The sequence below is a fragment of the Gnatocerus cornutus genome, chromosome 7 (assembly GCF_029298725.1).
Source record: "Gnatocerus cornutus isolate USDA-ARS CGAHR chromosome 7, icGnaCorn1.1, whole genome shotgun sequence".
Taxonomy (NCBI): Eukaryota; Metazoa; Arthropoda; class Insecta; order Coleoptera; family Tenebrionidae; genus Gnatocerus; species Gnatocerus cornutus.
Window position 1 is genome coordinate 9,069,710 of NC_142239.1, and position 12,426 is coordinate 9,082,135.

At 34.2% G+C, this 12,426-nt stretch overlaps 1 protein-coding gene across 1 annotated transcript; it reads left to right on the forward strand.

Annotated features, from left to right (window-relative positions):
• Positions 1 to 397: 397 nt before the first annotated feature.
• LOC148170739 (uncharacterized) lies at positions 398 to 11,636 on the forward strand. The gene is made up of 2 exons (XM_088040595.1): positions 398 to 8,122; positions 8,172 to 11,636. Exons 1-2 carry the CDS (start codon positions 7,930 to 7,932, stop codon positions 8,384 to 8,386), a joined length of 408 nt encoding a protein of 135 aa, XP_087896721.1. The 5' UTR covers positions 398 to 7,929; the 3' UTR covers positions 8,387 to 11,636.
• Positions 11,637 to 12,426: the final 790 nt, after the last annotated feature.

Sequence of the window (12,426 nt, forward strand, 5' to 3'; positions counted from 1 at the left end):
AAAGGAAACGTAAAGCTGCCATATCAAAAAGAAAGTGTTTGATTAAATTACGTAAAAAACATTTTTTAATCGACACTTTTATGTCTTGTTTTTATGTTTAATGTTGGAGGAGTATAAATCAAAATTATCATGTTTTTTCATTGTGTATGTGAAAATATTTATCAAATAAATGGGTACTAATTGGTTTTATTTAAAAATCAAGTTCCCCATGTGAAAAATGTGGTTTTCTAATCAAAACCAAAGAAACCCGTTTAAAGCATAGTGAAGCTGCTTGCATTTTGTGAAAGCTGTCAAATCACCATTCCTCAGGCATCTCTTTGCAAAAAAAGTTTGTTTAAAGTAGAAGATGGTGTGGCGTTAATTCAAAGTGCGTTTAAAAGTAGAATTGCGACCTACCGACTTTACCCCGATATGGATTATATAGATTTGGAACAGTTTTTTGCGAGCACTGATTCAAAATTCAAACAATTACTAAAGTTACATTTACAGAAAATGAAAACGGTAAAAGTGAATCTTACCTTTGGTTTAGATTTAACTGATTACATAAATGATCAGAGGGAGCAACTGTATGAAAAAATGTTGGAGTTTGCAGAGAGACAATCTGGTAAGAAGCATTGCATCATGTTTGTAGAATTAATTTTCTGTTTTTTTAGGATGGTCTTTAATTAAATTATTACACCTCGATATTAAAATCAACTATTACAACCCACTACGAGCTTCCTCTTACATCAGACTTTCACCACATTGCGAAAAAGCAGGCAGTTTTAAACCTAGTCAACAGAGATGTATTTTGCTTCGCCTGGGCCATAGTGGCTGCGTTAAGAAAACCCAATGGGAAAAAGACCTTAACAACATCTTATGAAGACTTCAATAGCGTATGTGATTTTAACAATATTGAATTTCCGGTTAAATTAGATCAGATTAAGATTTTTGAATCTAAAAACAATATCTCTATAAATATCTCAAGCCAAGAGCGAACTCATGATATCGTCGGACCTTTATACTATACAACAAATTAAAAGCGACTCATATTAATCTCCTATTATTGGAATATGGTTATGGTAATCAACATTGTGCAACAATAATAAATTTGCCTAAACTTGTTAGAAGCCAAATATCAAGACATAAGGGCAAAATCTTTTTTTGCGATGGTTGTTTACAATCTTTCACTTTTAAAAAATTACTTGACAGACATTTGGAAAATGATTGCAACCACATTGTTACAAAATTACCCTCAAACTTATTAATAAATTTGGTAAAAAAGTTCGTGCAGATATTTTAGAATTTACTGCTTTCCAACGTCAATTACCGCTCCCATTTATTTTCTACTGCGCTTGTGAGGCCTTGTTGACACCGTTTCACCTAATCCAGCTCAATCATTTTCTATGAAAACGTTTAAACACATCCAATACTCTTGTGCATATTACTTGCACTGCTCATTCAACGATTCTCTATCCAAATTTGTACTGTTTCGAGGTAAAAATTGTATTGATGACTTTGTAGCAGCTTTGGATGCTGAAGCTCGTCATTTCTATGAAAATTATTTTAGTGTCGTAGAACCAATGATTCCTTTATTTAACTCCGGAACAACAATATCAACATTTAATGGCAACTGAATGCTATTTGTGCGAACAACCGTTCAAACACGATGATGTAAAATTTCGCGATCACAATCATTTTACTGGTAAATTTAAAGGCACAGCTCATCAGAGTTGTAACTTGCAGCATCAGACACCACATTTTATACCAGTAGTATTTCACAATTTATCAAATTATGATTGTCATTTATTTATCAAAAAATTAGCTTGTCATGAAGAAAAGTTGGATGTGATTGGTAAAACTACCGAAAAATATATAACTTTTGGAAAATATGTTCATGTCGGTAACCATCCAGATGCAACAGGCAAAATTCAACCAAAATATTTAAAATTGCGATTCGTGGATTCATTTGGATTTTTAGCTACGTTATTGGAAAAATTGGCAAATACATTGGAATCACACCAGTGTAATATTGTCAACAAATATTTTAGTATTGATGAGGAATTTTGTATGATTAGACAAAAGGGTGTTTTCCTTATTCGTCCATTGATGATTTATCAAAATTAAATTATCCAAATTCACCACCAAAAGATGAATTTTTCGATAACCTTGGAGAACAACCAATATCTGATTCGTATTATGAGAGAGCTCAAAAAGTATGGAATGTTTTTAAATGTACAAATTTGGCTGAATACTCTGATATTTATTTAAAAACTGTTACTATTGGCTGATATTTTTGAAAATTTTAGATGCATTTGTTTGAAACATTATAAATTAGATTCACATGCAACAGGCAAAATTCAACTAAAATATTTAAAATTGCGATTTGATTAAATTATTACACCTCGATTTAAAAATCAATTGTTAATCTCACCTTCAAACTTCCTACCTTAATAGGAAGGATGAATTTTGATTTTCCGGTAAAATTAGACCAAATTAAAATTTTTAAGTCTCAATATCTCTATAAATGTTTATTATTATTATTATTATTAATACTCCACTCAACAGGCCTTAAACCAATAACAGAGTAAGAAATTTGACAAATTGCTATGCCAGCTTTGTCACAACGCAAAAGAATCTGCGATGCTAGCCTATAGCTTCGACTGGAAAGCAAAAAATGAAAGATGAAACCAATGATTAATTGATGGCACATTTGGTTTTTCCACCAAATAGCTTGATAAAAATCGAACATGAAAGATAAATGCTCGTTCCTCACATGAAAACATTCCAAACAGATCCAATAATGTCGCCTGAGGAAAACCTCTGCTTGAAAGGAGCCAGATCGCCTCAAATATAAGGATTTTTAGAAAACGACGCCCAAACAATTTTTGAAATAACCTTGAAAAATGTGACCTTGAATAGTAAGTAATCTTGGAAATAAAAAAAAACGTGTTCTTTTTGAACAAAAGCAAGTCAAAATATGTGAGTGTCGGTTTAGATGTGAACGTTCGTTTTACCCCAACTACCCATTTGATTAAAATCCAGAGAGACAATCTGGTAAGAAGCATAAGAAGCAAAAAACAGGCAGTTTTAAACCTAGTCAATAGAGACGAATCTTGGGCAAACCGAGAGATCGACGCGTCGTGCAGCGGCAAAATTCTGAACTGTCCGTTGAAGGATAAACACGTGTTAAAATTTCGCGTTTTTTGCTGTTAATGTGTGTTTTTTCATGTTTTGTGGTGTTAGAAGTGGGATTATTTGTTGATTGTGTTGTAAACGCCCGGAATACAAAAGTGCATCCTTCATTGGGCCGACATATTGTTGCTTCACAGCGCCACCTATAGTTAGTTTGCAAGCCCAATGGGAAAAAGACCTTAACAACATCTTAAGAACACTTCAATAGCATATGTGACTTTCGTAATACTGATTTTATTGAATCATTTCAACCGTGTTCTCAACCCTCTACGTCGAGAGGGTGTGAGTGTCATAAGTGTTTACAACAGAACGTAGAGAATCCACCCTCTACTCCACATGTTGAAACACATCATTCTTCTTCAGAACCCGTAAGTACCACGCTTTTACAAAGATGTCTGGATCGTGAACCTGGTTGTAACCCTTACAAAAAAATAGTTATTCATGAAAATATTTTGGTGCAGCCACCCACCACTTTAGACATTAAACGAAGTGTGAGGACTTCTGCCATATTAGATATAAAACATGAGTCTGATATTCAAAACTATATTTCGAAAATGCTAAACCTTGAAACTCAAGAACTAATTGAATTGTTTTTTCCAAACTCTTCCACCCCTGACAAATCGTTACCCGTTTTATCAGATTCGTTGTTTGAAACTGTTGATAATCCTTCCCCACTTTCAAAAACATATATATAATCTGACGTAAGGGTAGTTTCCCATATTCAGATCCATCAGTAAAGTCGATTTCGAAAAGTGAGTTTCATTTAATAAATCTGACTTTAACGAGTCGTGGGGAAAGACAGCCCCATGCATAAAATTCTCCGATGAGTCGTTTGATTTTAATCCCTCTATAACATCTACCCCAAAATCGAATACTGAAATTATTTTTTCACCAAACTTGTTTGACAGTAACACTTCTAATTTGGAAAAATTATTAACACCTCCAACAATGTTTATGAATACTAAAGATTTTACTCCTCCTCCTCCTTCTCCTAATCCCTTTCCTCATGAGGAAGATGACTATATGCAAATATCCCTTCCCCAGTACATGAAGAATTAGATGAGAAAATTATTAAAAGAATTGAAAGGAAACGTAAAGCTGCCATATCAAAAAGAAAGTGTTTGACTGAATTACGTGCAAAAGACATTTAGTCTTAACTTTATCATTTGTTGTCAAAGAGAAATAGTAAAGCGGTTGATGACACACATTCTTCAACCTGTTTCAAAAAATAACCAACAGAATCTGCCAAATCACCGTTTCTTGTGCGACTCTTTGCATTCATTCATTATAGAAGTGCTCAATATCTGCAAAAGAGTTTGTTTAAAGTTGAAGACGGTGTGGCGTTAATTCAAAGTGCGTTTAAAAGTAGAATTGCGACCTACCGACTTTACCCAGACAAGGATGAAGTAGATTTGGAACAGTTTTTTGAGAGCACTAAATTTTTGAATCTCAAAACAATATATCTCTAAATGTTTATTATTACTATTATTAATACTCCACTCAACAGGCCTTAAACCAGTAACAGAGTGAGAAATTTGACAAATTGCTTTGTCAGCTTTGTCACAACGCAAAAGAATCTGCGATGCTAGCCTATGGCTCAGACTGGAAAGCAAAAAATGAAAGATGAAACAAATGATTAATTGATGGCACATTTGGTTTTGCCACCAATTAACTTGATAAAAAATCGAACGTGAAGGATAAATGCTCATGAAAACATTCCAAACAGATTCAATAATGTCGCCTGAGGAAAACCTCTGCTTGAAAGGAGCTAAATCACTTCAAATATAAGGATTTTTAGAAAACGACACCCAAACAATTTTTGAAATAACCTTGAAAAATGTGACCTTGAATAGTAAGTAATCTTGGAAATAAAAAAAAGCGTGTTCTTTTTGAACAAAAGCACCTCAAAATATGTGTGTCGGTTTAGATGTGAACGTTCGTTTTACCCAAATTACCCATTTGGGTAAAATCCATGGTGCACCAACGGGTGTGGAGCTGACAAAAGAAGAATTTCTCACTTTTCTACAACACAAAGAGTTGCGCTTTGGATGGGAAACAATCAATAAATATTATGAAATCAACACCAACATTCACCCTGCGTGTAATTGAACAACAATAGAAGAATCATGGTGTCGATCATCATTTATACTTTGGGAAAACGTTGCTGCAAATATTGTTTCAACTTCAGCCAACACTCAATGAATATTTGGGAAAACTAGGGCAACACCAATTTGAGGACTAAAATAGCAATATTTGCCCAACAAAAAAAAAACTATTTCTCTAATTAGTTTATTTTTAACAGTGGTTCAATGTGGTCTTGTTAAAGACCATTGGGTAAAGCCTAAAAACTTGGCTAAACATTTAGCCAAGTGTCGGGCTGCATTGGTCGCGCCGCCTCCACTTCCAGAGGACCCTTGGCAGCCACCCTTTGAACCTAAGGAGGAGCGGTATAAGTTTGTTCAACTCCCCATCTTCTTTTGGGATGAGGAGATGTGGGCTTAAGGCACCTTTTTATGTATAGTTTATTAATAATAAAAAACTTTTTTTAATCAACTGTTTATTTAACCCAACGCGTTCATATAAGTATGATGAAAAAAATATCCATTGGGACGAGGAGTTGTGGGCTTAGTTGGCTGTATTATAGTTTAGATTAGAAATGTATTAATAAAACTTTTTTTTCAATCAACTGTTTATTTTCCCCCAAATCATCGCTGTGAGGACAATAAATTTGGTTGGGTATAAAAAAAATTCATCCTGTATATGAGACAGTCATCGCTCCAACACTTGCGTTCAAAGCCAACTAAACTTGAATAGGAAATCAAGTGAGGAAAAAACCCATCCTGTATTATATGAGATACAGAAATCGCTCAAATACCTGCGTTCAAGGCCAACTTGTTTGTATGTACAAAACTTGGTTGGTAGTAAATCAACTGAGCACCTGCTTGATAAAGAAAGTCAATCGAATAAACATGTCTCAGTGGTTCAATGTGGTCTAGTTAAAGACCATTGGGCAAAGCTTAAAAACTTGGCTAAACATTTAGCCAAGTGTCGGGCAGCTCTGGTAACGCCGCCTCCACTTCCCGAGAACCCGTGGACTTACCCATTTGGTTAAAATCCAGAGAGACAATCTGGTAAGAAGTATAAGAAAAGAAGCAAAAAACAGGCAATTTTAAACCGAGTCAATAGAGACGAATCTTGGGCAAACCGACAGATCGACGCGTCGTGCAGCGGAAAAAATCTGAACTGTCCGTTGAAGAACACACACGTGTTAAAATTTCGCGTGTTTTGCTGTTAATGTGTTTTTTCATGTTCTGTGGTGTTAGAAGTGGGATTATTTGTTGATTGTGTTGTAAACGCCCGGAATACAAAAGTGCATCCTTCAATGGGCCGACATATTGTTGCTTCACAGCGCCACCTATAGTTAGTTTGCAAGCCCAATGGGAAAAAGACCTTAACAACATCTTAAGAAGACTTCAATAGCGTATGTGACTTTCGTAATACTGATTTTATTGAATCATTTCAACCGTGTTCGCAAACCTCTACGTCGAGAGGGTGTGAGTGTCATAAGTGTTTGCAACGGAACGTAGAGAATCCACCCTCTACTCCACATGTTGAAACACATCATTCTTCCTCAGAACCCGTAAGTACCACGCTTTTACAAAGATGTCTGGATCGTGAACCTGGTTGTAACCCTTACAAAAAAATAGTTATTCATGAAAATATTTTGGTGCAGCCACCCACCACTTTAGACATTAAACGAAGTGTGACGACTCCTACAATATTAGATATAAAACATGAGTCTGATATTCAAGACTATATTTCGAAAATGCTAAACCTTGAAACTCAAGAACTAATTGAATCTTTTTTCCAAACTCTTCCACCCCTAACAAATCGTTACCCGTTTTATCAAATTCGTTGTCAGTAAAGTCGATTTCGAAAAGTGAGAGTGTTTTATCATTTTCATTTAATAATTCTGACTTTAACGTGTCGTTTAACGTGTCGTTTAACGAGTCGTGGGGAAAGGCAGCCCCATGCATAAAATCCTCCGATGAGTCGTTCCATTTAAATCCCTCTATAACATCTACCCCTAAATCGAATACTGAAATTATTTTTTCACCAAACTTGTTTGACAGTAACACTTCTAATTTGGAAAAATTATTAACACCTCCAACAATGTTTATGAATACTAAAGATTTTACTCCTCCTCCTCCTTCTCCTAATCCCTTTCCTCATGAGGGAGATGACCTATATGCAAATATCCCTTCCCCAGTACATGAAGAATTAAATGAGAAAATTATTGAAAGAATTGAAAGGAAACGTAAAGCTGCCCTATCAAAAAGAAAGTGTTTGATTAAATTACGTAAAAAAAACATTTTTTAATCGACACTTTTATGTTTTGTTTTTATGTTTAATGTTGGAGGAGTATAAATCAAAATTATTATGTCTTTTCATTGTGTATAATGGGTAAACACCCTCTTTACAAAGGAGGTATGTGATAATATTTATCAAATAAATGGGTACTAATTGGTTTTATTTAAAAATCAAGTTCCCCATGTGAAAAATGTGGTTTTCTAATCAAAACCAAAGAAACCCGTTTAAAGCATAGTGAAGCTGCTTGCATTTTGTGAAAGCTGTCAAATCACCATTCCTCAGGCATCTCTTTGCAAAAAAAGTTTGTTTAAAGTAGAAGATGGTGTGGCGTTAATTCAAAGTGCGTTTAAAAGTAGAATTGCGACCTACCGACTTTACCCCGATATGGATTATATAGATTTGGAACAGTTTTTTGCAAGCACTGATTCAAAATTCAAACAATTACTAAAGTTACATTTACAGAAAATGAAAACGGTAAAAGTGAATCTCACCTTTGGTTTAGATTTAACTGATTACATAAATGATCAGAGGGAGCAACTGTATGAAAAAATGTTGGAGTTTGCAGAGAGACAATCTGGTAAGAAGCATTACATCATGTTTGTAAAAATAATTTTCTGTTTTTTTAGGATGGTCTTTAATTAAATTATTACACCTCGATATTAAAATCAACTATTACAACCCACTACGAGCTTCCTCTTACATCTTCCTCTTACTTTCACCACATTGCAAAAAAGCAGGCAGTTTTAAACCTAGTCAACAGAGATGTATTTTGCTTCGCCTGGGCCATAGTGGCTGGGTTAAGAAAACCGAATGGGAAAAAGACCTTAACAACATCTTATGAAGACTTCAATAGCGTATGTGATTTTAGTAATATTGAATTTCCGGTTAAATTAGACCAAATTAAAATTTTTGAATCTCAAAACAATATCTCTATAAATATCTCAAGCCAAGAGCGAACTGATGATATCGTCGGACCTTTATACTATACAACAAATTAAAAACTACTCATATTAATCTCCTATTATTGGAAGATGGTTATGGTAATCAACATTATGCAACAATAATAAATTTACCTAAACTTGTTAGAAGCCAAATATCAAGACATAAGGGCAAAATCTTTTTTTGCGAGGTTTGTTTACAATCTTTCACTTTTAAAAAATTACTTGACAGACATTTGGAAAATGATTGCAACCACATTGTTACAAAATTACCCTCAAAGTTATTAATAAATTTGGTAAAACAGTTCGTGCCGACATTTTAGAATTTACTGCTTTCCAACGTCAATTACCGCTCCCATTTATTTTCTATTGCGCTTGTGAGGCCTTGTTGACACCATTTCACCTAATCCAGCTCAATCATTTTCTATGAAAACGTTTAAACACATCCAACACTCTTGTGCATATTACTTGCACTGTTCATTCAACTATTCTCTATCCAAATTTGTACTGTTTCGAGGTGAAAATTGTATTGATGACTTTGTAGCAGCTTTGGATGCTGAAGCTCGTCATTTCTATGAAAATTATTTAAGTGTCGTAAAACCAATGATTCCTTTAACTCCGGAACAACAATATCAACATTTCATGGCAACTGAATGCTATTTGTGCGAACAACCGTTTAAACACGATGATGTAAAATTTCGCAATCACAATCATTTTACTGGTAAATTTAAAGGCACAGCTCATCAGAGTTGTAACTTGCAGCATCAGACACCACATTTTATACCAGTAGTATTTCACAATTTATCAAATTATGATTGTCATTTATTTATCAAAAGATTAGCTTGTCATGAAGAAAAGTTGGATGTGATTGGTAAAACTACCGAAAAATATATAACTTTTGGAAAATATGTTCATGTCGGTAACTTTCCAAATGCAACAGGCAAAATTCAACCAAAATATTTAAAATTGCGATTCGTGGATTCATTTCGATTTTTAGCTACGTCGTTGGAAAAATTGGCAAATACATTGGAATCACACCAGTGTAATATTGTAAACAAAGATTTTAGTATTGATGAGAAATTTTGTTTGATTAGACAAAAGGGTGTTTTCCTTATTCGTCCATTGATGATTTATCAAAATTAAATTATCCAAATTCACCACCAAAAGATGAATTTTTCGATAACCTTAGAGAACAACCAATATCTGATTCGTATTATGAGAGAGCTCAAAAATAATGCAATGTTTTTAAATGTACTAATTTGGCTGAATACTCTGATATTTATTTAAAAACTGTTACTATTGGATGATATTTTTGAAAATTTTAGATGTATTTGTTTGGAACATTATAAATTAGATTCACATGCAACAGGCAAAATTCAACAAAAATATTTAAAATTGCGATTTGATTAAATTATTACACCTCGATTTAAAAATCAATTGTTAATCTCACCTTCAAACTTCCCACCTTAATGGGAAGGATGAATTTTGATTTTCCGGTAAAATTAGACCAAATTAAAATTTTTAAGTCTCAATTTCTCTATAAATGTTTATTATTATTATTATTATTAATACTCCCCTCAACAGGCCTTAAACCAGTAACAGAGTGAGAAATTTGACAAATTGCTATGCCAGCTTTGTCACAACGCAAAAGAATTTGCGATGCTAGCCTATGGCTCAGACTGGAAAGCAAAAAATGAAAGATGAAACCAATGATTAATTGATGGCACATTTGGTTTTGCCACCAAATAACTTGATAAAAATCGAACATGAAAGATAAATGTTCGATCCTCACATGAAAACATTCCAAACAGATCCAATAATGTCGCCTGAGGAAAACCTCTGCTTGAAAGGAGCCAAAGCGCCTCAAATATAAGGATTTTTAGAAAACGACACCCAAACAATTTTTGAAATAACCTTGAAAAATGTGACCTTGAATAGTAAGTCATCTTGGAAATAAAAAAAGCGTGTTCTTTTTGAACAAAAGCAAGTCAAAATATGTGAGTGTCGGTTTAGATGTGAAGGTTCGTTTTACCCCAATTACCCATTTGGGTAAAATCCATGGTGCACCAACGGGTGTGGAGCTGACAAAAGAAGAATTTCTCACTTTTCTACAACACAAAGAGTTGCGCTTTGGATGAGAAACAATCAATAAATATTATGAAATCGACACCAACATTCACCCTGCGTGTAATTGAACAACACTAGAAGAATCATGGTGTCGATCATCATTTATACTTTGGGAAAAAGTCGCTGCAAATATTGTTTCAACTTCAGCCAACACTCAATGAATATTTGGGAAAACTAGGGCAACACCAATTTGAGGACTAAAATAGCAATATTTGCCCAACAAAAAAAAAACTATTTCTCTAATTAGTTTATTTTTAACAGTGGTTCAATGTGGTTTGGTGAAAGACCATTGGGTAAAGCCCAAAAACTTGGCAAAACATTTGGCCAAGTATCGGGCTGCGTTGGTCACGCCGCCTCCACTTCCCGAGGACCCTTGGCAGCCACCCTTTGAACCAAAGGAGGAGCGATATAAGTTTGTTCAACTCCCCATCTTCTTTTGGGATGAGGAGTTGTGGGCTTAAGGCACCTTTTTATGTATAGTTTTTTAATAAAAAAAAACTTTTTTTAATCAATTGTTTATTTAACCCAACGCGTTCATATAAGTATGATGAAAAAAATATCCATTGTAAATCAACTGAGCACCTGCTTGATAAAGAAAGTCAATCAAATAAACATGTCTCAGTCAGTCAGTATTTATTGTAAATCAACAAAGGAGGCGACTTCTTATAAAACACCCTCATGCATATCAGTTGATAGTCAGTCGCAGCAATGAACAACACAAAGAAGCCCTTCTGTAAGTATTCTTCTAATTATGAACAATTGTTAATTACTTTATTTTTAACAGTGGTTCAATGTGGTTTGGTGAAGGACCATTGGGTCCGGCCGAAAAACTTGGCCAAACATTTAACCAAGTGTCGGGCAGCTCTGGTCGCGCCGCCTCCACTTCCCGAGGACCCGTGGAAGCCGTCCTTTGAACCAAAGGAGGAGCGTTACAAATTCATTCAATTTCCCATCTATTTTGATGAGGAGTTGTGGGCTTAGTTTTAAATTATTATACATCTATTAATAAAAAAGGATTTTTTTTAATCAACTGTTTATTTCCCCCAAAATCATCGCATAATAAATTGAGTATAAAAAAATATTCATCATCCATCGCTTGCGTTCGATATCAAATGAGTAAAACATCGCTCCAATACCTGCGTTCAAGGCCAACTAAACATGGGTAGAAAATCAAATGAGTAAAAAAAATCCACCTGTATATGAGATACAGAAATCGCGCCAACTCTTGCGTTCAAAGCCAACTAATCTTGGATAGGAAATCAAATAGGTATAAAAATCCACCCTGTATATGGAATACAGTCATCACTCCAATACCTGCGTTCAAGGCCAAATAAACTTGGAGAGGAAATCAAATGAGTAAAAAAAACCCCTGTATATGAGATACAGAAATCGCTCAAATACCTGCGTTCAAGGCCAACTTGTTTGTATGTACAAAACTTGGTTGGTAGTAAATCAACTGAGCACCCGCCTAGATAAAGAAAGTCAATCAAATAAACATTTCTTTGTCAGTATTTATTGTAAATCGGTACCTCAGAAGCATAAGGGTCTGTCTACAATTTTGGTGAAAAATGAGTTAAATAATGTTTTTTATTACTCTTTACACCTTTTTTAAGATCTTATAATTTTTTTTAGTTTTTATGCGATTTTAACCACATTTGTGGAGATTATCACTCTCGACTGCCTTATTAAGAGTGTCGATTTAGAAAAATTTAGACCGAAAAAGAGAATTTTTAGAAATTTTGATTTCGAGGAGCAAAGAAAAATTTTTGTTTTTTGACCAAAAATTTTTAACGACCTGTATGTTCTTCATTTTTAA

Excerpts from the sequence above, each read along its gene's own strand:
- LOC148170739 (XM_088040595.1), top strand. The coding sequence starts at position 7,930 with ATGGATTATATAGATTTGGAACAGTTTTTTGCAAGCACTGATTCAAAA. Across the intron at positions 8,123-8,171 it reads GTTTGCAGAGAGACAATCTG|GATGGTCTTTAATTAAATTA; the intron begins GTAAGAAGCATT and ends CTGTTTTTTTAG.